Below are 27,410 nucleotides of genomic sequence, written 5' to 3' on the forward strand. Positions count from 1 at the left end.
CCCCCCCCCCCCCCCCCCCCCCCCCATGACTGTGCATGCATGTGAACTGTGGATTAATGCACCATTTAACCATCATAGCATTGATGCTTTCTAGTCTGCAATTCCTGAAAATGCTACATTGTGAACAACACATCAGGAGGAGAGCTCGTTAACGTTAGCAGCACCGGAGCTAACGGTTGAGGAGGTTCTATTCCGTTACATTATGATGCGTTCAAGGTCCATTCAATACAAATGAGAGTTGGGTGAAGGCGTGTTATAACGTTATCAGGACGTGTTCAACGGTTGTTTTAATGAGATGTTTTCACGGCAATATTACATAGATATAAGAGAGGGAAATATGAGCTGTTTAACTTCCTAACAATTACTATAAGCGGCTTATAAAACATAATTAAAACTATTAATGACAAGATTTCAACAATCTTTTTTTCCCCTAATCATTTGAATTCAAATAGCCACTAATGACAAGAACAGAAAGATAACAGGTTTACACTGACTTCAGTTGAAGTTATTTTATTGGGACGGTGATGAAAACAACATGTCTGGAGCCTTGAATCCTGCTTTAACAAAACAAAACGACAAATCAACAATCTGTATCGGCTGATATGACTCATTGGCAATCTGTGTCGTCAGCAAAAAAACATGATTGTGGCATCTCTATAAGTTATATTTGCTCCTTTTTTCCAGCTGATTTGATCCGTGAAACAGAACCGTGATACGATCCAAATCGTGAGTTTAGTGATCCTTTGCACCTCAAACTGTTGAGGATCTGAAAGTACTTAAACCACAATTTATAGATGGTAAACAGCAAGTTTAAAGTCAACCAGCATGACATTTTAACAGTATCGCTGCAACAACTGCTTTTGAAAGTGTTTTACGTGGATCCCAGAATCCACCAGTCGATGCAGACTGCAGCTCTGGACGACTTTGACTTTATCTTCACAGGGTCTCGGTGTCGGTGCAGACTGTCCTATCAACATCTACTCCTTGTCACAATATTTTCGAGAACATCATATCTGCTCGCTGACATATCGGAGAAACCAAAACACTGTAAAGCCAAGACTTGTCCTCACTAAATCCCAACATGTTAGATGACACAGTTATCTGTTTAGACTTCAGGAGACATTGCTTTTCATGTGGTGAGGTGCTGAATTTGAAATCTCCCAACAACTTCTCTTCCACTTTAATAATCCGGCCTGTGGATACAGGTCACACTCGGGCACCTCTGACTCGGTGAGATAGTTTACTGAGGCTCAGAGAACTGACCGGTGCAGCAGCTGGGTCCTTGATCCACAGCTCCCAGTCCCAGCCGAGACTCTTCAGCGCCTCCCCGCCCGTGTGTTGACATTAGCTCGGCTGAGGCCCGGCTTCCTTTCATGCCGCTGCTTTTAGAAAATCCACATCACAGCGGTTGTGGATTATTTTTCCCTCTTTATTTAAAAGTTGTCGGTTTTGTGTCGAGGGCGTTTGGTGACGTCTCGAGTCTATGTAAAGTGATCTATGTGATTACTGCCGCTTCATGAACTTTCTAGAATGTCATGGTATTTATGTGTGGAGCCTTTTTCGGCACAGTGAAAGTTAACATTGGGGAATGTCAAACATCCATAACATTCGACGGTCTAAAGACCAACTGTCGTGGATGTTTGTCTGAATAACAAGAAGTAAGACGGGAGGAGTTTTCACAGCCTCCGTATGCTTCTAATGGAGCTGGTTGGACTCACTTAACCGCGTCTGAAACCATCTTTCTGACGTCAGATTACGGGGTCCAGCGTCCGACAACTTTCGAAATAGACAATCAAACAATCCCATCCCCTCTACGCAGTGAAAGATGAACTTATAAGACTCTCAAGCTCTCAATTTTCATTCTTCACACAACTGCTTCTAACTCTCTCTCTCTCCAACAACATAGATATTGTGAAAATGAGCAGCTTCAACCCCGTTCGTTCAATTCATCTTGTCTCGTTTGTCTATAGGCCACTTTCTAATCTTACCGTATTGTGAATGTAGCGAATTTCACGAATGTTGCGATTGTTACAAATGTTGCAAATGCAAACTGGTACCACCTCGGTCCAGGTTCCAAAGGAGCTGAGCCGACACATGAAGGTGGAGTTAAAACATTGCAGCCCACTGATTGGTCAAAGAGAATCATCGTTACATGGACATCCTGCACGAACCCTCCGTTTTTAATAGCCAAGCTACTGTCAATAACAACCGCAATTTTTGTATTGACTCGACCCAGACTCAGTGTAATTGATGGTAGTTTACATCGTCTACGTTTGCAAACACATTACATATTTAGAAGTATGAACATTTTACATATCCTCGGTGCTGCAGCAACATGAGTTTGAGTAGCTGTAAGATTTGACACTATTTAAAATACTGCACAATCCAGCCTGATACAAATTATAATAATCTTTCTAATATTCCCAGAATTTAGGTTTTTTCCCAAAACTAATGTCTGCCATTGACTTGGCTGTGTTATGTCACATGTGAGGTTTTTAAGGTCATTTTCTGTCGGTAGAGCGTCGTGCAGCCTCGGTGGAGGTATGAGTTCTCTGAATGCTTTGTAGTTTTCCACTGTGTTCTTTAACCATGAACAGAGAAATGCACCTCAGCTCCTCGTTTTCTTTGGTCCATCGGAAAGTACAAACGAGATCTTTGATGTTCGGAGTTCAGGCAATCAGTGGTGATGAATGAGGGAGCCGAGGTGAAGCACGGGCCTTTGGCACGGAGCCCTAGTTTAGAAACGGGCCAGCAGCTCTGTGGGTCAAAGTGTGTGGATGTGTGTGAAGACGGGAGGGAGAGAAGGAGGGAAGGAGGGAGGAGGGAGGGAGGAGAGAAGGAGTGGATTAAAGGAGGAGGAGGGGGGGGGGCACAATAGGATGGTGTGCCACTGTCGGAGAGAGGGCGGCGGCACACGCTGCCCACAAAGACCACGGATGTGTGTGCTAGAGTGTGTGTTTGTGTGTGTGTTGGGGGTCTTTGGTGGTGAAGGAGCCTTGAAAAGTGTGCTGGTGGGAGGAGGGAGACCCCCCTCTCATTCTGTCTGCACCCAAACCTGATTGGAGCATCAGATTCCTGCGGTGGTGCACACGAGGAATGTCCATATGGTCCCGGCTGGTGAACAGCACACGCCTCCTCTTTGTGCACGTTACAATGGAACATCTTCCTTTGTTCGGTTCCTCTTTGTAGCCGCTGTCTACATCATCATGACGTTTTCTGTTTGTGTTTCTTTGTGTTTTGCTTCAAATGATCTATGAGTGATTTTATATAAGAGCTTTATTTAAATGGTAAGGGTTCGGCTTAGGTGAAGCCCCTCCCCTTCCGGTTAAACCACCATGCGACCTTATTTCTTTAAAATATGTACGATAATCAATGTCGGGAGACAAATACTTATATGATCCCATTTGACATGATGTTTGTCAATTTAAAAGATAATTCTTTACGTCAAGAAAGTCGCATTATGTCATAAAACTGAAGTACGCGAGAGACGTAGTTCACTGAGCGGTTTCACGCAAAACAATATGGTACTTCTACAAATCATTTACAAGCTGGGACATTCTCGATGTGCAAAATTACCTTTTGAATAATTCTCTTTCGCCATTGACTGCCGTACATATTTTTTTCCAAATGAAGGCCGGAGTGGGCGGGACTTCTCCTCTATATTGTAACCAGTAAAAAAGACCAAAACATACATGTTAGTTCATCTCTAAATGCTTTATGACTTCCTGTCTGAGGCTCTCAGCTCAAAGCCCATTGGTTCCCACTAAAGTTGTACATCTTTAAGAAAACTCCTGACTAATGTGTAGTTCATTTTTTTTTATTTTAAACGGCTCAAAACTTTAGTTTTTTTCTCAAACAACCTGGGAGAAGCTTTATGGTGGACCTGTCTCCACCAACTCTGTCAAAAAAAGACACACAACGTCTTAACGAAGTGCAGAAAACACCAACATAGCAACAAAAATAAAATAAGAGTTTCACGTACAATTGCAGATTTTTTTTGTGCTTCTGCAAGATTTAGTTTTACTTTAGAATTTGCACAAGAAGAAAGTAAAGGAAGACGAGTCTATCGTCTCACTTTTGAATCAGGCCTTCTCTCTCACAGAAGACGGTTGAGGGTTTGGAACAACACACAGCTCGCCTCTGATCCACTGCTGACACTGCAGACCTGAGCTTTACCTTGTGTGTCTGTGTGTGTGTGTCTGTGTGTGTGTGTCTGTGTGTGTCTGTGTGTCTGTTTTAATCTCCATCCATTCATGCGCTCACTTTTTCCCAGCCAGGTGCCCCCCCCCCCCCCCCCCTCCGCCACACCAGGACGACTCTGTCAGAGCGAGGGCTTGTGGGTCAGAGGTCGTTCATACGCCACCGGCTCAGAAAAAAGTGCAGTGTTTGTTTTTTTTCCCCGTTAGCGTTAGCTCGTCGTGCTAACGAACAGCGACACATGTAGCGATGCGATTAAGAGGGGATCCACCTCGGGGGGCCTCTCGTTCCTTCAGCTCTGTCATATTTCAACAAGCGCAGCTTTGCAGAGCTTCCCGTCTGAATTTTCAACCGAACAAATGTGTTCTTCAACAGTCATGAAACAAACTGGGTGGGGGGTCATGTGCTGTAACAAACTACACTGACACTACTTTTGGTACTGTGTTCACATCCAAAGCCAAACAATTTAAAAAAGACAGATACAAACCTCCAAACACACACTTAAGACTTCAGACTTTCATCCTGAATTCCCCAAATTCTCTGCTAATTCTCCACAAACACAGCAGAGTGTGTGGGGGGTGATGAAATATCCAGCTGTTGGCTAGAAGGAAGTGCTGTAGCAACCAGGAGCAGTAAACTCAGCAGGTCAACCGGTATAAAAGTGTTATGTGACTCCGATAAACATGCAGGTTTACTGGCCACCTGGGTACAGGTCTCTGAAACCAGACACCACAGGGTTCTCCACGCTTTCTCCACAGCCGAGGGGCTCTGATTGGTTAGAGAAAAGTCAATGTCACGGTAACAATCACGGACTGTGTGTGAGAAGTGGACGTGGTCACCGTGACGTCACCCCGTTGGTTTGTGGACTTGAGACTTTGTTTTCTTTCAAAACGGTTTTGATACATTTTGCCCAACTTGGATAATCGAGAGATTGATTGATTCCCTTATTTTCGTGTCATGCACTTAACGTGCCCAACCCTCATGTGTTTATACGACACCAAAGCTACAACTGCAGCGGTCAAACATGTCATTCCATTAATTCACCGCTCGGTCTTAAACTAAATATTCTCCCTTCTCTCCCAGGACTAACAAATAAAAGGTTCATGAAGCACAGTCCAGCCAAAAGAAATCAACATAAATGGAAGTCAACTTACTAAAGAGTACATCCGTTATGTCCTCGTAACATGTCCCCTAGCTTCTCTTTGCTGTAGCCGGTATTATTGGATGTGTATTCCTCTTTAAACAGTAACTCCAGCAGCTGATGAGTAAAACTCCTGGTTGTTCTCCTGCAGGGTGACCGGGTGTGGTTACGGGAGGACGAGCAGTACCTTCCCAGCACCGTGTCCTCGTGCTCTGGAGGTGTGGTGGCCTTCGCCACAGACTACGGCCAGGTGAGATCCTCCCTCTGACAGCAGACACACATACGTCTTTTAAAACTGCCCTCCTGTCCTCCTTCAGCACCTTTCAACCTTTTCTAAGCACGTTTTTATACAAACTTTTCCTGCATTTTGACTTCAGGATCTCAGGTGCAGATTTAGCTCCTGGGCCGTACTGTACTTCCTGTCACCCACAAAGTACCTGAAGATCAGGTCTCATATTGTAGCTGATGTTTAAACACCAGTGATGTGACCTCCCCACCCGTTTAAGGCTACATCAACACTAAAACGTATCGCACTGTTTCAAAAATATTCTCCTTCCATACCAACAAGCTTGGAAACGCATATCACATGACCTTTTACGTACACCGGGCATGTGTGTGCCGATGTAAACATGAAGCAGATAATGCGGTTGGACTCATGCATGTAGGCGGTAGTGGCTTCATAAGAAGCAGAATATAATGAATAATGGTCACGTGAAGGGGTCAGGACGAATCAGGAAAGATCCGATCAGGAGGAGAACGTGGGTGTTTGCATTTTCTCTGATTCCAAACATTAGGTGTTTTCTTTCTAACTAGTCTCTGACTCCGCCCATCCAGACTAAAACACAACCCCGGAGCTTTCAAACTAAATCGACGCCTGCAGCGTTTAGTAAATGGACCTGTTTTAGCGGTTTGAAAACGCCAACGTAGTGTGAAAGCTAGGCGTGAACGTAGCAGAAGTTCTGCGTTTTAAAACAGAAACACATCCGTGTGGACGTAGCCGAAGAAGAGACGTGAAGTGAGGGAATGAAAACAGCAGCCTGACTTTATATGTTTCAGTTTAGTCAAAACTCACAAAAGTAGAGAAACAACCCGCCAAAGAACAAACATTACAAAGAACACAGTGATTCTGGTGGTTTTTGGTCTCGTCATGTGCTAAACCATGTGGTTGCTCTTTATTTCATTATTGGTCTACTTTGCGTAACATTCACAGAGCTTCACAGATGAAATGTGATCAAATCACTTCTAGTAGTGTTCCTCAGCTGACCAGAGACAGCAGACCTCTTGTTCCGCTGACGCACTCGTAAACCTCAGCGACAGCAGAGACTTAACGAGGTCCGCTCATGATGTGGGATCAGCTCAATATGCTGTAAACCCCCTGAACCCCACATGGTTCTTCTGCATGAACCTCTTTGATCCACGTGTTGTCAGAACAATGGATCAGACGAGGTGAGGGGCGCGTGGAGCACGGGTCACAGGGATGTGTTGGGTTATGAAGAATTAACATGAATCAAGCTGTCGAGCCGTTTTACAGGTTATATATTTATACACGACATCAAATTTCCCCCTGGGGATGAATAACGTACATATCTATCTATCTATCTATCTAAATCATGTAGTTGTAGGTAGCCGTGACTTTCCCTCTGTGAGGTGTTGAACTGCACAGGTTTGACTGTAAAGCATCATGAAGTGTGTGTCTTCACGCAGCGGGAACCTTTGAAACTCTGCTTTGACTCCAAACATTAAAGAAATCACGTAGGAGACAGACAGAGCTGTTTATATGACGCGCACACACACACACACACACACACACACTACCAACCAACACAGCTCTGCCATCAGCTGCTTTACGACTCCTTCAACACTTTGGATGGACGTTTTTATTTGACGGCAGCACTACGCTGCTAATCTAGGTGATAAATATATGGTGTTGCACTAATATTCAGCTGCTTTACAATAAACGCGTCCCGCTGCTTTGCTGGTAGAAAACATTGATGACGAACAGCAACGACAGAGACACAGAGACAGGACAACGTGTTCCTACAAACGTCCAGCAGCACGAGTCCCTTTACTCTCCTGACATGAATAACCTCTTCAGAATAAACCTCTGTCTTCAAAGGAAACAGTTCACTTCGGTTTAAGCAACTTATGTAGTTAGGTTTAGGAAGAGGTCGTGTTTGAGTTAAATTACTACAGACGTGTCGTTAATGAAGTAAAAGTAATTCATCAAACCACATCGGTAGATTTGGATCCATTACTGTTTAAACGCCAAGAAAAGGTCTCGATCTTTATTAGAACACACGACCCTCGTGTGCTGACGGCTCTAACAAAGACGTCGTGAGCAGCAGAGGGTCGCCACCAGAAGACGCTCTGTGCGTGAGAGCGCTGAGCGGATTGAGTCATGTTGAGTCAGCGCTATTGTGCTGCAGGTTTACTGGTGGATTAAAACATTCATCTCCTGAATCCAGCTCTCTGACGGAGACTCTGCAGGAGGAAAACGTGTGTCGGCGATGAGTTTGATCATAGATGAGTTTTAAATGTGTGCGTGGAAGTTGAGTACTTTTGTGGCGTAAACATAACATACTAATGATTTTGTAGCGTTTTTTCAATTTTGTTTAGTTTTAATTTACGTTTAAAAATCCAAAATTCATATCTTTCCCTCGCAGCGCTCAGCTGTTTAGAAGCGTACGGACGGACCGCCGTGAGATTAGGTTCAGACATTCATTCGTGTTCACTTTGGAGATTCAGTAACTGTGTTGCTCTATCGTCAAATAAAACATGTGATTAATCCACTTCCTTGTTTCATCACATTCCCATCAGCTCAGCTGTACTTTGTGTTTACAGCTAATAAGCTAAATGTTAGCATGCTAACACGCTAAACTGAGATGCTGCTAAACATTATATCTGCTAAACATGTCAACCTTGTGATTGTGAGCATGTTAGCATGCTGATGTTAGCATTTAGATTGTCATATAATTACATATACACATACACGGAATTTGACTTATGCATTTAACCCATCCCGAGGTTATCGGGAGCATTTTAGCTCCACGCATCAGTGTACCAGAAGAGTGCAGACACGTCTGATGTCTTCTTTAATCATTTACTCCTCTTGTCTCCTGTCTTCTCTTCTTGTTTCTTGTCCTTTTGTCTCTTGTGGTCCCCTTTCTTCTTTTTGTCTCCTTGTTAAATCATTTTCCTCGTCTTTTCTTTCTGTTTGTTGCTCCTCTTGTGTCTTGTTTCTTTTTGACTCCTTTCTGTCTCTCCTTAGTCTCCTTCTTTTCATTGTGTCTCCTTGTTTATCTTTCTGTCTCATCTTCTCTTTGTGTCTCTTATCTCTCGTTATTGTGAGCTTTTAATCTGTTGTTTGTCTTTCAAGTCTCTAATCTCATTTTGTCTCTATTGTCGTTGTTTCTTTATTTTCTTCTAATTTGTGTTTTTCTTCTTTTTTGTTTCAATCTCTCGTCTCGTCTCCTCTCCCCTCTCTCTTTTCTCCTCATCTCTCCTTTCTCCTCTCCTTCCATGTTTCCTCTCCTCTCTTCTCTTCTCCTCTCCTCCTCTCCTGTCTCCTCTCCTCTCCCGTCTCCTCTCCTCCTCTCTCCTCCCTTTAGTCTCTTGTCGTGGTTGACTCCTTGGTTAAATACCTCTAACAGCACTGATGCTGATGTGTTCTGTGTTGCTGTTCTCTCAGATGAACCAGAAGGTTTAAATTTGCTCAGAGTTGAGAAATAAAGAGATTAAATAAAATGAACATTAGCTTCTCAAAATCATTTCTACTCCGACGACATGAGCCTCACAGAACAGGACCGTCCTGTGAGAGAAAGGTCACAGGTTCGATCCCCTAAACAGACAATGAATGAATGTACTCTAGCTGCTCACTTTGGGAGAGTCATGATACAAATAAGTGTCTTTGTCGCTCTGTCATGTTGATTGTGTATGTGTGTTGTCATCCAAAGGTGTGTGTGTGTGTGTGTGTGTGTCAGCCAGCCAGCCGTCTGTTGTGTGTAAACAGAGACGGATGTCACCTGTTTCAGAGCAGATGTTGCTCTTTGTGGGGAAAGCCTGTGCTGACCAATCAGAGAAGCGCACTACTATAAACCCCACCCACTTCAGTTTGTGTGTACCTGAGGAGCGCAGGTACAGGTACTCTATATGTGTGTGTGTGTGTGTGTGTGTGTATTGGCTTATATATTAATGTGAGTGTGTAGTTTACAGTTCATACTATATCTATCTCTGAGTGTGTTGAGTTTATTATGTTGAAGTGTGTTTATTTCTGTGAGTATTGATGGAGTATTGTTTGGCAGTAATGTAACACTGATGCTCCCCAGAGGATGAGTATGAACACTTCTGCTGGTCCTCTGATTCTACTTCTGGCTCCACCAAACCGACCCAAATGTCCCCGTCACCGACACGTTTGTCTCTTTTTAATAAGAGGACATGAAATGAACCGAACACATTCTGCTTCCTGTTAGGATGAACGTTTATTTTGAAGGAATCTCCTCTCAATGAGCATTACAAGCAAATACAAAAGTCACGTAATCCACAAAGATAAATAAGGAAGAAAAAAGCAAACATACACGTTAAATGAATGAATGCATGTAGTGAGAACGTGTGTGCGTAGCTTGAACTAGCATTGAGCATCTTTAAATGTTCCCCCTCGTAGCCTCAGACATGAAGCCCAGACGGACTCTTTGAGAACACGAGCTCAGGAACACGTAATAACTGCTCTGACTCCGTTTGTCGGAGCAGAAGGAATGAAACTCTTCATTATGTGCAGTTAGGAGGGAAAACTGATCCCTCCGCCGCCCCCCCCCCCCCTCGCTGTCAGAGAGTTGAACAGGTAACCCCTCCACCCGCCTCGAGCTCCCCCCCCCCTCCATCCTCCTCCATCATCATCATCAAAAGCAGCAGCTGCTCTTTGAATCACCATTCATCTGCTGCTGCATTGTGCTGCAGTCAGTTGAGGAGGAGCAGTCTGTCCACAACACTGAAACCCGAGCAAGACGAGAGGAACCCTGCGACCCCCCCCCCCCCCCACCCCGACAACACGCTCACAGTTTACACACACAGGCTGATATTTACAGGCACAACACACAGCATCTAAGTCCATGATGGTGAAGAACAACGTCCTGAGGAGGGACCAGTCCTGCTGGTAGTCCAGCCTGTAGAGGATATTGTATGTCCTCGCTTTGTCGAGGTTGAAAGGAGGAGTAAAGTTTCACGATCTTTTCCTAAACCGGACCATGTAGCAAGTATTTATGTTGCATAAACCTAACTGAGTTGTTTCCTGTGAACACGGAACTTTATTTTGAAAAGACTGTGTTCATGTGACGAGTGGAAATCGACACGTGTTGCTGGACTTGAAGAGTAACTTTTCATAAGGTATCATATGATGTAATACGTTGAGCCTCCGTGTTGTTGTTTCTCATAAATATAACCGCAACTCAACCCGTTCAGTACAACCGTATTAGTCGAAGCCTTTACCTGCAGAGGAAAAGCTCAGAAAAGTGGCTTTTTCACCTCAAGATATTCACAGAGAAAAATGATTTAAAAAACTATATTAATGTGCAAATTAATCACAGGAAAAAAATATAAAAACATTGTATGTTCAAGAAAAAACGGAATAACAGAATTTCAATAAGAAACCAAGGAAAATACAATTGTTGGAAAGTTAAGAATGTTTAATCCGGACTTTCTGCCCAACTATAACACACAGCCAGCTGATATAAAGTAATATTTCAGTATTAAATACAAGCGATGGACCACGACAGTGTCAGCCTCCAGTAATCCATATTAGTTAAACCCCTGCTGCGGTTAGGAGTCCTCTAATTGCCTGAACATAAATGTGAATTCACTTCAAGCAAGAACAACAAAGTGTATCCCGACTGATCCAGGAACAGATCCTGTTGACCCCGGGGTGCAGCGGTGACTCCAGCACCTCCTCCTGCTCCTCAGTGAAGCTGTCTAATGGCTTTTTTTCACAGGGATTTACTCCCGTTAGCATCTGTCGCTAGGCTCAGCATCCGGGCTCACGGCTTTGTTTCTCGAGGCGTGGACCCTCCTCAGCTCCACACAGACAACTGGACCTATTAGAACCCTAATTAGGCCAAAGCCAAAGAACAACCTCTGCAGAGGACTGACTGTATGCTGTCCGTCACAGAGAGAGGGGGGGGGGCGGAGAGCGTCCACATGCTGTTTATCGTGGTTTGGGCCTAAAGAAGGGAAACTTTCAGCTTTGTGGCAACAGTTTGTGTTTGTCAGCATGACGATGCTCCCGTGCAAAGAAATGTGTGGTTGAGTTTACAACCACACAGCTTGGCGGGGTTCTTGTCTTACCTCCTATATTCTATTAGCTTCCTATTAAGCACTTTGTCAACGCTACTACAAGGAACTTTGATTTTGTGTGGATTTTGGCAACGAAAGCCGTAGTGTTTCTGAGCACCAGAGTCCCTTTAGAAAACCTCTCATCTTACTGCAGCAGGGTCTGACAGTCTGCCCCTCTCAGTTCTGGTTCTCCCGTGCCTCCCTTCCCTCCAGCAGGTCCAGCAATACGTCCTGGGAGGTCCAAGGCTGCAGGTGAAGCCAGATCTGGGTCTGTCCACAGTGGACCGGTCTCTGCTGGAGGATCTGGGTCTGTCCACGGTGGACCGGTCTCTGTTAGAGAGGATCTGGATCTGAGTCTGAGCTGAAGGAGTTTCTGGTGAACCTGCATGATTTCATTTGATTTCACCAGAATTATGAATGTGTGACCATGAGTTATTAAATAAGAGAATGAATTCAGAGCTTTGATTGGGCCTCCCTGAGCAGCAGGAAGAGATGAACATGGTGATGAGGCTCCAGCAGAGAGGTGAAGGTGTGTTTACAGTCTCTACATCCTCTCCAGGACTGAAGGACACGTTGACATAGAACTGGTCTAACAAGTCCGTGAGCTCCCTGTAACTGTCTTCCTCTCAGAGAATGTAAACACGTTGGTCTTTAAACGGTGGATCTCATTTCTAGAAGCAGTTAAAGTCCCGTCCAGGTCGAGGTCACAGTGGAAGTATATTTGTTGGATGTGATGACAAACAGGGAGCCGTACACTGTTTTTTCCAGCTTAGTTTAGCTCAGCTTTCATTATCAGGACTGATAAACCCGTCAGAACGCACCGGTTGTGAACGCATCGTTGATGACGCGCCGCTGAGAAGACTCGGTCGCGTTTCGTTCTTCTGAAAGACGTTTCTGTGACGTTCAGTTTCCCTGAAGCGTCACTGCAGCTGGAATGTGAGAGACGAGGCCTGGCAGGATGCTGAAGGGGGAGACTTGGCTGTGTGTGTGTGTGTGTGTGTGTGTGTGTCTGTGTGTTGTGTGCGAGGTCAGATGTGATTGACTCCTCAGACAGAGAGCAGCTTTCTTCAGGAAGAGTCACCCCGAGCCGCTCGGTCATAGCGGGTCAACGACCAGCTTCACACAACCCTAGGGTTCAGTGTGTGTGTGTGTGTGTTTGTGTGTGTGTGTGTGTGTGTGTGTGTGTTTGTCATGTAACTTGCGTACTTCAGTAACAATGCTTCTGTAGTTGTTTTAACCCAAACCAGGATCTGGTCCTCAAGCTCACTGAGTTATTTTGAAAGGACCGTTTGTATGTAAAGAGCAGAAATCAACACATTGAATGAACAACGAGGAGAAACCAGAAGGCAACCTTCTGCCCACACAAGAAACAAATACTTAAATTGCATGACTGATGAGACAGACATCTTTTATTAGTGAAAATACAACAAATAATCTTATATAAGGTGATCAGAAATCATGAGCTCCCTGTGTAGATTAAAGATAAATTAAAATAAATAGTGAGTTTATTTCTTTCAGACCTCATACTATTTAAAAGAAATCATCTTAACTCCGTTTAGTTGAGGCTGAGAATCTCCGACGTAAACACACCTGTGACGATGCTTCTCATCGTCTGATGAGGCTGGAAACTGAAATACATGATGGACTCTTAAGAGAAGCCGGACCTGTGTGTTCGCCTCAATAATCTCTGTGGCGTTCACTAAGGTGAACTAAACGCAGTTGGACAGCGAGGACGTCTTCAATGTCACTTCAGGAAACCGAATCCTGCTGATCTCCTCCTGGTGAACCTCTGTGATCTGTGCATGCAGGCTGCAGACCTCCAGCAGAGCGCTGACACGTCCTCTTCATGAACCTCGCCGGCTCTTCCTCTCCTCCGCTGGACTCCACTGCCCTGTGGTCCGTAGTGGTCTGATGCTGAGACACGGTGGAGAGCAGAAGAATCGCCTCTTTGTCTGAACGTTAAAAGTGCTGTTCCTCAGTATTTTATTATTTTCACACTCCATATTTGTTCCTCATGCTCATTGCTAAATAAGTTAACAACACTAATATATTGGACTGGATTTGGACTGTCCCCATTAGACACAATCCTTCAGATAAGCTGTCCTCTCTTGTGTAAAGTGTTGTGACTACAGTTTGAACTCCTCCTTGTATCAGAAGCTTGAAGGCTGAAACGTTTCCTCCGGAGGACATGACGTGTGTTCATCAGGGTCAGAGGGTTGACGATGGGACACAGATGGACGGCCTCGTCCCCGGACACCGACGATACGCTCATCCAGCTCCTCACTTGGTTTTATTCACCAGATCTCTATCTGCCATGTGTCACCTGTGTGGAGGGGAGATGTCACTGCCCACACAGGATACGATTACTGTTACTGTACACTTTACCTGTGTACTGACTTACTGAGACGTCCTTTAGTCTGATGGTTGGAGAGTAGTTTGTGTATTTCATGTCGTCTCACTGAGATCAAGATCTCTGACACCGATGACAGTCCACCGCAGACTGACGGCTACTAACCAGCACGCAAGCAGCAACAGGAAGTCGTATTCAACGCGACCAAAGAGAGGCTGTTCTCGAACACGGTTCGTCGCTACACCTACAAAAACACGATAATTCATTTACATCCCACTTAATCAATTCGTTTGTAATCCACATAATCATGAGCCAGGACAGGAGACTGAGGAGAGACAACGTCCTCGTAGGGAGGAGGTCTGGGTGGACAGACGGGTCTACAAACATCTGACTTTAACCAGCAGACTGCTGTTCATGTTCCTGTGAAACCAGAAGTCAGCGTTGACTTATTTGTTGTAGTTATTTTAACCTAAACCTAAGCAAGTAGTTTTAGCTCATTGACACAATAACTTCTAGACATTATTTCCTCTTGTTGCTTCTTGCATGTTGTTCCTTTCCTCACATCCTTTCTTTATTTTTAACTTTTGTACAGATTTTTCCTTCTTAATTCCTCACTTCATCTCTGTTCTTGCATGTTTTCTTGTTTCCTCTAAACTAATTTAATTATCTGACTTCTTCTTTCTTTCTTTCTTTCTTTCTTCCTCCTTCACTTGGTCATTGCCTTTTTCCTAATTTTTCTCCCCCTTCCTTCCTTTCCTTCCTTTCTTTCTTTAAATGATCGGGTGATCAAAGCACCCCAAACTGAAGAGGTGATATTTTACTTCAATCCTCTTCAAATGTGTAGTTTTACTTTGGGTACTGCAGACTATATACGGTGTTTTTTTGTTGTCAAACTGTGGATGCTGAAAGAAGAAGAAGAAAGAAGAAACATTCCTTTATTAGTCCCAGAGTGGGGAAATTATTCTCTGCATTTGACCCATCCCTGTATATATAGGGAGCAGTGGGCTGCCAATGACAGGCGCCCGGGGAGCAGTTAGGGGTTCAGTGTCTTGCTCAGGGACACTTCGACACAGGACACGGTGCAGCCGAGGATCGAACTGGTGACCTTTCAGTTGGCGGACAACCCTCTCTACCCAAGAGCTTGTTTGAAGTAAATCATTTGAGTTCTTCTTCTGCAGCTTCATTTCAACCACAGATTCATTTTTTCACCGCTGTGAACTTAGACTTTTTTAAATATTTAATATTCAGCTTACATTCCTGGATTGCGTGTGTGATGGAGAGTCTCTGTAGTTTTCCTTCACTCGTCCCAGTCGTCCAGTAACATGAGGTAGAGTCTGTCGGTCAGGATGAGTCCTGCTGTAAATCACACAGTTAAACCGTTTGACCAACAGAGAGGCTGCTGACGTTAACAGAACGTTTATGATTCCCGTCAAAGTTTACCCACCCAGAGAGAAATCACATCGTCTGCTGCAGGATGAAAACAAACACTTGAACTCCTGCTCCATCTTCTGATCTATGTGCAACAACAATATCAGCTGGTTTTAATCATGTTTAACATCCAGCACATCAGATAAAGTCACATTGCTGTCTGTCCTCATGGGTTCTGTCTCGGTTCAGGTTCCTCTCCCAGCTGTTTTCTATCATGCATCGTTATTACTGCAACACAGAAATATCTCTACTCATAGTTCATCTCTGATGGGAGAGTCAGTGAGGTAACCGAGGGAAGTCCAGTCCAGTGGTTCTTTTAGCTGTCAGGGCTTCTGGAGGTCTGGTCTCTCTCTCTGGTTCTGGACCGACTCACTCGGTCATCATCGAGCCAAACAGAGAAACGGCTGCATCTAAAAATAGAGATGTACAACCTGTAGTGGAGCCCTAACAGCCTGGAGTCCACCTCTGGCCTCCAACGACCCAAACCTGGACCAGACTGAAAGAGGAAGTTCACACGGTCCAATGTTTTATAAGGCGACTTATGATGCTCATTTTCAGGTTCCTTCTTGTGTTTTGGGTTTCTACTGGAACATGTTTACACGCTTTAATGCTTTAATGCTCAACACTTTTCTAATTCTGTCCGTCTGAATATACCCGTGTTCACCCTCTGTCTGAAACATTGTCTCTTTAAGACCCCTCCTGAAAAAGCCCAGTCAATAGATGACACCTCACAAGCTCCGCCAATGGTTTCAAATGGTTTACACTTCCTGTCTCCTCAGTGGAAGATGTATCAGAAAATTTGTGTCTGAAATTCATTTTGGTGACTGAGGAGCGAAAGAATCGGTCATAATCTGTCACGTTCACATCTCTCATTGGAGTTAATAGACACCTGCCGCTAAGGGGCGGGGCAGTGATGAAACCCATGTGACCCAGATACAGGAAATGACTCTCGGCAGGCCGTCTCCTCTCTGAACTGTCTCTGTCTCTGGGTTGTGAGACAGCGTAGAAGTCCACTACTGTTGAGGTGCAATGCCAGTCATAGAGAATTTTCCATCTTTGCGTTACTCCGACCATCCTCTTTCCAGTTTTGACCCATTTGAATTGTCATTTTTCTTTTTGACGTGATTCATATTTCCATATTTTCCCACTCTCTGATCCAGGTGTACACCTACAAGCAGAATGCTCTCAGCAGACAGAAGGTGCAGCCCATGCACCACAGCAGCATCAGAGGGGTGGAGGACATGTCGGCCCTGGAGGACCTTCATGACGGCGCCATCATGCACAACCTCTTCCTGCGCTACCAGCAGAGACACATCTATGTGAGTTCAATACATTTTGCATCATAAATCAGCACTGGAAATGATGACTTCCTGTTTATACCGATGAGAAAACATCAGATCTGAGACACGTGAGCACGGAGAGAGCATCTGACATCTCTATCTGCAGCATCAGCGTTCATGCTGCCGGCGTACGCTGCCTCCTTTGAGAAGCTCTTCTCAGAGGAATGTCCCGTGAAGTTGCTCAATTGTTCCCTAACAGCAGAGATAACCGTCTAGACGCAGGCAGATAAGAGGAGGTGACGGCAGAAGAGCTGGAGAAGATGTTCTGTGGATATGATGTGAAAACAGTTTTCCTTTCTGTCTCTGATTGATTACAGTGAAGGTTTAGTTCCAGGTTCACTGGTTTGAAACTCGTGTGCACTTGATTGAAAGGTTTGTGTAACTCTGTGGAGCTTAATACACAAAGTACAGGAGAGGGTACAGACAGCGGGTTTTTCACAATAAAATGTACAGAAGACCCTTCCTTACAAACTTTTAGCTGATCATTTTCTGCAAAACATTTCAAAATAAGATATGTTGTTGTTCTTTCTACACACAGGCTTGTTGGATGTTTTCAGACCTGCTTTGAAATGTGTCTTCAGCTTCTATAATGCTCCTTTCATCCCTTAGTTCTTACTAAAACTACCACTTGTTTCTCCACATAAGAAAATAAAATACAGTCGGTTTCATTCTGTTACATCAGATCTTATTCTGAGCTCTTGTGGTTGAGCCATGAACTCTGCCAGTAGTCATTCTAGATGCTGCTATTCTCTGCCACACGGGGTTTAACGTTTGTTTCAGCCTTCACTAAAGTAGTGCTGCAGTCTGTGATGTGTTATTATAAAGCACTCATCACATGTAGCTACTTTGTGCAGGTTTCATCTAAACACAGACAGTATAGTGAAACATCACGCATTACTGTTCTGTGACTGCAAATATAACAACTTCTGTCCGCTCGGTTCTCGTGAATCTGTTCTAATCGGAGAAAACAAATCAAAACACTTTCACTGTTCCACCGTGTTTATGGGATGTTTGAAGTGTTGTTGAAGTGCGGCTTGTTTCTGATGTTTTCCGCATCGACCAGGTAGAGGGATGTTCTGCCTTCTGTTGGTTCCAGGTTGTTAAACCCGGACGGCGCTGAACGGAGCTCCTTGTTCGGCAGCCAAGAGCAACAGGTTGCCAAGTGAGAGGGAGGATGATCCCAGTTTGGGTTCTGTTTGGTTTGAAGCTGTTTTTAGATGCTGGTATTCCAGCGGTGGCCTCACGGGGAGTTCTTGGCGTGAGTCAGTGGGTCCTGGCTCGGATCTGATAGCGTCCGTGTCGTCCAGGCTGTGAGACGGGACAGTTAAGAGCATGTTAGCTTTGGAGCGAAACCTCAGTGAGTCTAAAAGATGCTGTTTGTCTCTGTGCCGTGTGGGTCATATGGTCACGTTGGTTCCTTCTACTTGAGCTGTGCTTTGTTAGCCTCTGTGTCTCTCTCCAACGAGCTGGAACATGTTGTTGAAGATGTTTGTCCGTACAATAAATTAAAAGGGAACTCTGCATCTTTCACACATCAAAGTGTGTTTCCAGGAGTTTAGGGAGTTTACTGTCAAGTTGTAAAAGTCTTCTGTGTGTCCAGAGACCCACTGATGGGACGACAGACTCATGGGCTATTTATGTGGAATAATTAGTTTTAATTAACTTTAACCCTTTCAGTGTGATTTTAGTTCATGAAAGTTGATTGTAACGTTTGGTTGCTTGAAAAAGTCTTATTCAGTGTTCGGTTGTAGCTCCGCCCTCTCGCGGAGTTAGGGTTAGGGTTAGTAGTTTATTCTCGGGGTTTAGGGACTCGAGCCGGTCGTCCTTTCATTTTAAACATGTTGATCGTTAAGGCAGCAATTGGACTAAACTGCAAACGAGCACAACAAATCCTCCAAATTAAACAACAAAATACGTTGTTTGTCCACATCCATGTCTTCTGATCTGAAGCATCTGTCAGACTTCATCTCTCTGTGCCTTCCAAACTTAAATAAATCAGTGTTATGATGTGACAATGCGTTGGTTAAGGTTAGGTTAGGTTCAGCACAAACAAGCCTCTCTTAGGTTCAGGGGGTGTTTGTTGGGGCATCACTAGTAATATAAAGTCTTAGCAGCAGTAACAGTGGATGTAGGCGTTGTAGTAATGTTCAGAGACGTGCTAACAAAGTAATGGGATGTAAAGTAATGTATTCCACACTGTCCTGCTTTACACCGCGAGCTGATGAGCAGACAAAGCAGCTCTGTTGCTGCTGACCCTGGCCACAGTACAGGAGCCTATGAAAGTCTACCGTACGGCGTAAGGAACAAAGGAACATGTAGGACAATCAGCTCTCCACAATTACTGTCTGCATTATGTGATTATGCACTGATAAACAAACCTGACCCAGCACTAAACAAGCCCACGACAAAGCCAGCCTTGTGCTTCTCTGCACGCATTCTCCGCACTAACCTTTGACTGATGCCATCTTGTTACTTTAATGGTGTCTGAATGCTCCCGTATGGTCGAAATTATCCAATCAATTCATCACAGACGCCCGATCTGACTGGGCTGCTGCTTCTCTCTCTCTGGTCCAGAAGCTGCAGAGCGAGAGAATTAGAGGAGAGGTTCTGGTGAAGTGGCTTTGAGCCAGAGAGCCAGCAACGGTCTCAGCAGGCAGGTTCAGGTTATATTGTGAATGCTGGCTCACATGGTCTCAGGTAAGCTCATGAGCTACCTGTGGCTCAGGATCAATATGCATTTCCTTCAGCGACAGCCATAAACCGTTGCTGTTTCGAAGCCATAGCACTACTTTCGGTAGTTGTGTGTCTCACAGTGACTTCCCAACAGAAATGTTAGCAGTAACTTCAAAGAGAGGCCCCCTAACCTGTCGGGCCCCGGGGCCTTAGCCCAGTTCTTTTGTTCAATAATCCGTCCCTGGTCTTTCCCCCCATCAGCACGGCTCATAACATGTGGTCAGAAGTGGACATTTACGGGTGATTGTACTCTTCACACCGAATAAAAACACAGCTGGTATTCAGCTTAGACGCTTGTGAAAGAAAAATGATTTTAGAAATATTCTAATTATTTTAGTTATTCAAACACAACCTAAGAAATTTAGCAGCTTCAAGCTCAATAATGGAGCAGAATTAAAGTTCAACAGACCTGTTATACTACGACCACAACTTCTGTTACTGCCACTAATTATAACTGTACTAATATTTAAATAACTGGGTTTACTTTGGTCCAAATACAGAGACAACTTCTAGATAAATCCAGTAGTTTAGTGCTCATGGCCCGTCGGACGCTCTGTGTCTGGATTCTGTCACTTTGCTGCTCGCTCTACATTCTCCGCTGTCCTTGATGAAGAAAGGACGTCCCGGCCAGATATCTGTCCTGACTTCTGACCACGAGTGTTGACTGTGAGACCTTCCAGAAAACCTTTATTTTAGCTTTCGTAAGTCAGAGCCCTCCATGACACGAGGGGGGTGTTTCTAATCAACACGGCCGTTTACAAAGTGCTTTGTCAGGGAAGAGGATTCATAAGAGAGACATTTCTATGAAAAAGCTGCAGATTATTAACCCTCATTGTGTAAACCATCTGTGTGTGTGTGTGTGTGTTTGTGGTTGTGTGTGTGTGTGTGTGTGTGTGCGTGTGTGTGGGGGGGGGGGGGGTGTAATATGGAGAGTTTATATTTCACAGACACAAGGACTCTGTGGGCGAAACGCAGGCAAAGTTCCTGAGCTCCTACAACGGCTCTTGGGTTCCCAGAGAAGTCCACTTGGGGGTAAAAAAAAAAAAAAAGGGCAGAAAAAGGTGAGGTGACGGGCTAGTGCATGAAATCAAATGCATTGGCGCGAAGGGGCCCCGGAGTCATAACCTGTCAGGGGCCCCCGAAATTCCTGAAAGCACCCCTGCTGACATCTGAGAGAATTAATAAGTTCAACCAACATCCACCAAACAAATGGCTTCTTCCTCTCTTTGTGTCTTTAAAAGATTCTCTTGTGTACGTACTTCTTCACCTCCTTTGCTGTAAGCTGATCAAAGTGTTTGTGATTGAAGAAACCAGCTTATTACACAATTAGACTTCCTATTAAGATCATTAGAGAAGGTTTATTCAACCAGTGCAGCCGTGGACAAAGTCTGTTTTCAGTGTGTTGTGTCTGGTTGGAAACATTTATTTGTTGTATTTTCTTTATTACTGAAGGCAGTTAGTACCTTACAGCAACTAAAACATATGCAGATTAAATAAATAAACATTAAATGTTACATTTTCACAAGGAACATTTAAACAAGTGTTTTAGTTTAAGCTAAATTGTGAAGCTAGTTAGCCTTGTACTGTTCTTTAGCATCAGCGTTCCACTGGAGTCTGTAGAGGAGACGAGTGAGGCCACCAGTCAACTGCACAGCTGGTTACAATCAGCTAGAGACTGTACCCCCCCCACACACACACACACACACACACACACTGTCTCTCTCAGGAATCTGTGACTTGCTCTGAACCCCGATACTGTCCCTCTCTCAGACAAACACACTGACATTCACATACTCTCACTTTTCTATCACACGCTGTTCTTTTTTTAATGTTTGCCCCCCCCATTCATATTTTACTCTCAACTCCCCCTCATCTCCTCACACACACACACACACACACACACACAGAAATCATTCAAGTGTGAAAACCTCCTCTCTCCTCTCAGCAGGGGGTCTTTTAAATCAAGAACTTTTCCTTCCAACCGATGGAACATTTTGCATCTCATATTTTACATACAGTGTATATATAATATACTATATATATATATATATATATATATATATAATACATACAGTGTATATATAATATACTATATATATATATATATATATATATATATATATATATATATATTGTGTGGCTTATGAATAATGGCAGGAAATTCCTTTTCCATGTAATTTGTCTCAGTTTACAGCACTGAGGCTGCGTTGAGACAGATGTTGGCCTCCTCACTGGTGCCGGTAGAATGAGTAGCTTAAACCAAACTGAAACCAAAGTTTCATCACAAAAACATGTGGCTCATTTTGGAACAGTTGTTTAGGTAGATAGGAGGTCTTGTTGGACAAAGAACGAAGATGTCAGAGCTCAGACTAGCAGAGAGAGTTGAGGGTTCGTGCTGCTCAGCCTTCTTCCTCTCTCCAGCTCTCCGATCACAGACTTCGCCAACTGGGTCACGTTCAGCACAGAGCGGAGTCGGTCTCGTGACTCGCTCGGTTTATTTGAATAAGTCGCCGTGTCTGCTTGGCGGCCCGCTGACAGACTGAAACCGCCAGCTGCTGCTTCACTCTTCACAGACTCCCAACTCATAACTAAGAGGTGCAATGCATGCTGGGAGAAGCCTGGAATGTAGAAAATATGTTTACAATTGGTGAAACCTGGGCCGGTGAATGAGTGACCTGCTGATCGCCTCATTTGATCCTTTGCTTTTGTCAAAACACCCTTTGAGTAAAGCAGCTATTGACTGAACTGTGGATTTCCAAATGGTTGGGTTTTGTGAAATCCCGCTTGGGTTTTGCCCCAAATTCATTTCCCAATATTTGAAAAAAAATCCAGATGATGGCGTGTTTTCTGCTGACATTTAAAGTCACTTTCTATATGAAATGTTTCTTTCATTTCAGAAGTCATTCAGTTAGATTACATGCCACTTTCTTCCCCCCCACAGTAGATATCTGGTCTCTCTGTACATAAACACACACACACACACACACACACACACACACACACACACAGAAACACAGCCCCACTCTGCTCCTTTATTGGAAGCAGAGCGTGTGCATGTGTGGAGGAGGCGTTTACATTTCAGGGCTTTTAGCTGAAGCTGCCGTCCAGCTCTCTGAGTCCTGATGACTCTCAGATGTGGAGAAACGTTCTTCCAGCCAAACGGAGCTTCACGCTTCACCAAAATACTCTCCTGATGTCATTTCCTCTCCGCTATGTAAACAAACACCTCACTTCCTGTGAGACCAGATTCAGACCATAAGCGTATCCTGTCCCTCTGGTTTAATGTAGATGGGTTCTTGTTTTTGTGCATGAAATATGTAAGAGATAAAATGAGAGCAGACATTACTGCATGAGGCGAATGAGACGAAGACGCTGTGGTTTAGCATTTTTGGTTTGCTAACTGTGTTGAGTTTTGGGTTATTCACCATCTGTTGTTTGTTAAGTGATGTCGCTAACAGAAATAACAGATTTGTCTGGGATCTGGTGGACATATGGTTTTTGGCTCAGATGGTTACGTTTCGGTTGCGAGATCTGTGAATTTCCCAGCGATGACCGTTGGGTTGTTGTGTGTGTGTGTGTGTTTGTGTGTGTGTGTACGTTTACTACATTGGGTGCAGTCAGCGTATTCAGTCCACATCGGTCATAATCGTTGCTGTTAAAGGGAACCCTACACTACCTGCTTAGCAGGGAACAGCTGACGGACACAGTTGGAGACAAGCTGGTGAACACAATGAAGCATTCAGCAGCTAGAAGGATGGATATGTCCCTCGGGGGGGTGGAGACCAAAAACAGAGCTAAAAGAGAGGGAATATTGGACTTACATTGATCAGCTGACACAAACACAAAGACTCCTAAAGAATCTTTTTTGGAAGTGTAAATAAGCAACTAACAAGTTGCTTGAAAAGGTATGTCAGTGTTACGTTCACAACTGGTTTCATCCTCCCAAGGTGTCTACATCTCTGTTATTAGCATTATTAGCATAAACAAACAACCTCTGAGAAGATGATTTATTTCTACCATAGACTGTATATACGGCCATTGGTTTATGGTCTGCCGTTATGAAGCCCCAATTTAGACATTTTTGGACATTACCATCTTTGTTTTTGAAGACTTGAAACTAGAGACTGAGACCATAAACTCATGTTTACAATGTTTACTGAGGTAATAAATCAAGAGAGAAGTAGAGTCATTTTCTCATAGACTTCTGTACAACCAGAGGAGTCGCCCCCTGGTGGACACTAGAGAGAATGCAGCTTTAACACATGAAGAACTGCAGGTTGCCTCCTGGGTTCTACTAAACGTATTTTAAATGAAACGCCCACATCAGCGATTTGTAAACAAGCTAACTTTCTTCGTAAACTTAAGTTTGGTCCCTTACCTAAAGTCTAATACATAAGTTCTTTATAGTATAAAACAATATGCACAAAAGATGAAACATGACAGAATTCATCACCTACACTGCAGCTTCATATCTTCCCTCAACATGTTTCCTCTCATCCGTATAACTCTGTCCTCCAGTCAGGGAATGAATACAGAATTTTAATACACTTATATTTTTCCCTACTAAAATCTAAACCTTCCTTGATTCATGATGCGTTGAGGAGTCTTCACGTCTCCAGGAATGCCACCGCAGCGCTTCACTAATAACCGGGCGTCCCGTAGAGAACACGCGCTCTCCTCTCCTTAGCAACCACTCTTCTGCAGATGTCGGGTTTCCGTCCGTCAACAGTGATATTAAACATGAACTGTGGATCAGGATCGCTTTAATCGCCAAGTATAACGAATAAAGGAATTTGCCCCCCCCCCACTCCACTCTCTTACATTTCCTGCCGTCACTCAGGCAGGTTGCAGAGCGCTTTAACTCTGATCCTGCAGCTTTTTTCTTTCTGTTTTCCTCCATCTGGTCTTCATTTCCCTCTCGGCACATTGATCTGGCTCCGTCTCTGAGAGATCTTATTCTTTGGACGGGTCCGACTGCCTGCATGCCTCCCTCTGTTGTACAGCTCCACCGTCAGCACTGACTGACGCCTTTCTGTAAACACAAGGTCTCTCTAGCTTCAGTCGTTGCTCTCTGTCACAGAGCCAGAGATTCACTTTAGGTCACTTTAACCAGTGACACTTATCTGCCATTTGTCTTTTATCAGGTGGAAGTAAGATATGTGATGTCAAACAGCAAAGAGATACTCAATTTACAATCTGTCTCTTGAGTGTTGAACACTGTACATCTCTGTAGGTTTGTTGATTGTAGAAACGTTATGGTTCACTCTATATGTAACTAATCCAATTATTCATTTTCATGGTGGGAAGAAAAAACATCCATAAAAACTTCCTGAACTGCTCCTGCAGCGTAATCCAGTCCTCCATCTGTGAGCTCGGTCTGTTCCAAACCTTCAAACATACAGCTTCTGGGGTTTGAGGTGAGTCACACTGCCACACAGAAGCAGTGTACTTAGTCATATTTTGGCGCCTCCAAAAACTACATTTACAAATGAATGTGTGTTTGGTTTCTCTGGAGAGTCCCCTCATACCAGTTGCTTCATATTTTGTCCCCTTCTGTTATTCTACTTTTTAAATCTATAGAAATGAATTACAGACACTGTCTTGGGTCGGACAGGATTTAATAATCTGGAAGCGCCAAGCGTTGGTCATTCTGTACAACCTTTGGCATGCAAATGTTCACATTTAAACACATTGTTTGTTGTTAAAGGTCCAGTGTGGAGGATCTGGTGGCCTCTAGTGGTGAGGTTGCAGAATGCAACAAACTGAAACTTTTCCAAGCGTGTTGGAGAAATACGGAGGCCGAACCAAAAACACAAAAACGTGCAAGTTCCTCTTTACACTCTTAGAGAAGAATGTGCAAACTAGAACCATACAGGGTTCTCCGACTTGTCCCCATAAGAGATCCCTTTTTGGTTCCTGGTGGAACCTTTTATAAGGCTTTTTATCTGAAAAGGGAGGGATCTACTTACACATAAAAATCTATGTCTAAGAGTCAATACTTGGATTGTCTGATCTCCGTGAGGAGGAACCGCTTCCTGTGTAGATATAAACGGCTCGTTCTAAGCGAGCAGCAACACAACGATTCTTATTTTCAGGGGATTACACACTGAAGAACACATTCTTATACATTTTATATTCCATTCCTGCCAATAGATCCCCCTAAATGCTCCAAACTGGACCTTTTAAAGTCCTAAATACCAGCACCAGACATCACACTGGTTGGAATCGTGTCAATCTGTATGTCCTCTGTCATAGATACCACAGTTTAAATACCTCAAACGAACAATGTAAATGTGGATATCAGGTTCACTGCGTCACCTCTGTGGTATGACTCTGGAGTATTTGACACCACACACGGAGGACGAGGGGCCGCGGATCATCCCGTCAGCCAATAGGGGGCCTTCTGATGACACTCACAGCCAATTAGCTCTCAGCCAGGGCGCTGCCGTGGAAACTGTTACCAGGATCGGAGCAACAGGGGATCTAACTGAGTCCAAATGGTTGTAATTCATGGAGTTCAGGGGAGGCGGGACTCTACCGAAGAGGTAGTCTGCTGCTGAAGGAACTCTTCCTGGTGACGTGTGTCTTGGTAAGAAGGTTCATGGCAGCAGGTCAGACGTAGATTCAAGTTAGTTTTTCTTAATATAGTATTTCACTTTATTTATTGGACCTTCACGAACATTTTACGAGCTCCATTTAAAATGAGAGAAATATCCAAAAGGGCAAATAAATGAAACAAAATAGAAATAATAAAGTCCGACACATCTCAAAGACTCTGAGTTCTCCAGATGGAGGCTGTTTAAAACGTGTACGTTCATGACAGCTGTCACAAGGTGTAGAAGAGTCGCAGCGTGTCTCTCTGTCGACTCTCCCCAAATACTATAAACAACCTCAAGTAGAAATGCCAAACACGACAGACTCTACATCAGCGTCCACAAAGACGTTTACACGGCGAGCGGATGCACGAGATCAGTGCCACTGAATACTGTTTACACTGCTGCAGGAAGACGACCTTTCACCTGAGCAGAGATCTGTTTACACTGAGCGATAACACGCATGGTGATTCATGATCCGCTGTACTTCACCGTAACGACGTCCCCCCCCCACTTCTCCTGGGGCTCATCTGCTCCGGCGGGACGCTCCAGGAGCTCTTATTTGTCATGTAAATACACCTCAACTGCCGTTCAAATGTATTTGCATGGCAGCCGAATGTGGGTCAGTCAGTCAGTAGGCGTGGACGTGTGAGGGGAGATTAGTGCGAAGGGTTTACTGACGCTATCGTGTACTTTAGATCCCATTGTTGTAATACATTACAAGCTTTTCATAATGCATTGTGATCATTATTATGTGATTATGTCTGTCAGTAAAGTGAACAAATATAATGAAACCTTTGGAAGAACAACACAAAACATTTTCATATACATGTTGACTTCCCTTAAGCCAAACAATGACCACTGAGCTTAACTTACAATCACATTATCATGATTATAATACATTATCACCTTCTCATAATGCACTGTCATCATTGTAATGTGATTTTAATGAGTAAACACACATTACATCTTTGCAAGAACAATATAAAACATTTTATGATTAATTTGTACTTCCCTTAAAGCAAACAATGACCACTTAGAGTAACTTATAATCACATTATGATGCATCTTTAAAAGATAATAGTGTTACAACTATGGGAGTTAAAATACATTTAGATCCTTGCACCAACCAATAGATCTGAGAGTTTTATGATGATGTCATTATAAAATGCTTTGTATTGTGTAATGATCATTTTTATAAAGCATTGTGGGTATTTATGAGTGGTTTTTATATTTTATATTTGTAAAGTCACCGTGAGGCAGCATTTCAGGAGTTTTACTGCTTCTGTAATATATATGTATATATA

The 27,410-nt window shown here is 43.8% G+C and overlaps 1 protein-coding gene across 1 annotated transcript in view; it reads left to right on the forward strand.

The window, feature by feature from the left end:
* Window positions 1–19,219, forward strand: part of LOC116399787 (unconventional myosin-X-like) — a 44,990-nt gene extending 25,771 nt beyond the window's left edge. Inside the window, exons 2-3 of the mRNA XM_031877189.1 lie at window positions 5,490–5,588; window positions 16,598–19,219. Coding sequence (XP_031733049.1) covers window positions 5,490–5,588; window positions 16,598–16,783 — 285 coding nt within the window. The 3' untranslated portion in view covers window positions 16,784–19,219. The remainder of the gene's footprint in view (window positions 1–5,489; window positions 5,589–16,597) is intronic.
* The last annotated feature ends 8,191 nt before the right edge of the window (window positions 19,220–27,410 follow it).

Source organism: Anarrhichthys ocellatus, unplaced genomic scaffold, assembly GCF_004355925.1.
Source record: "Anarrhichthys ocellatus isolate YVR2014 unplaced genomic scaffold, GSC_Weel_1.0 scaffold128, whole genome shotgun sequence".
NCBI classification, from domain to species: domain Eukaryota; kingdom Metazoa; phylum Chordata; class Actinopteri; order Perciformes; family Anarhichadidae; genus Anarrhichthys; species Anarrhichthys ocellatus.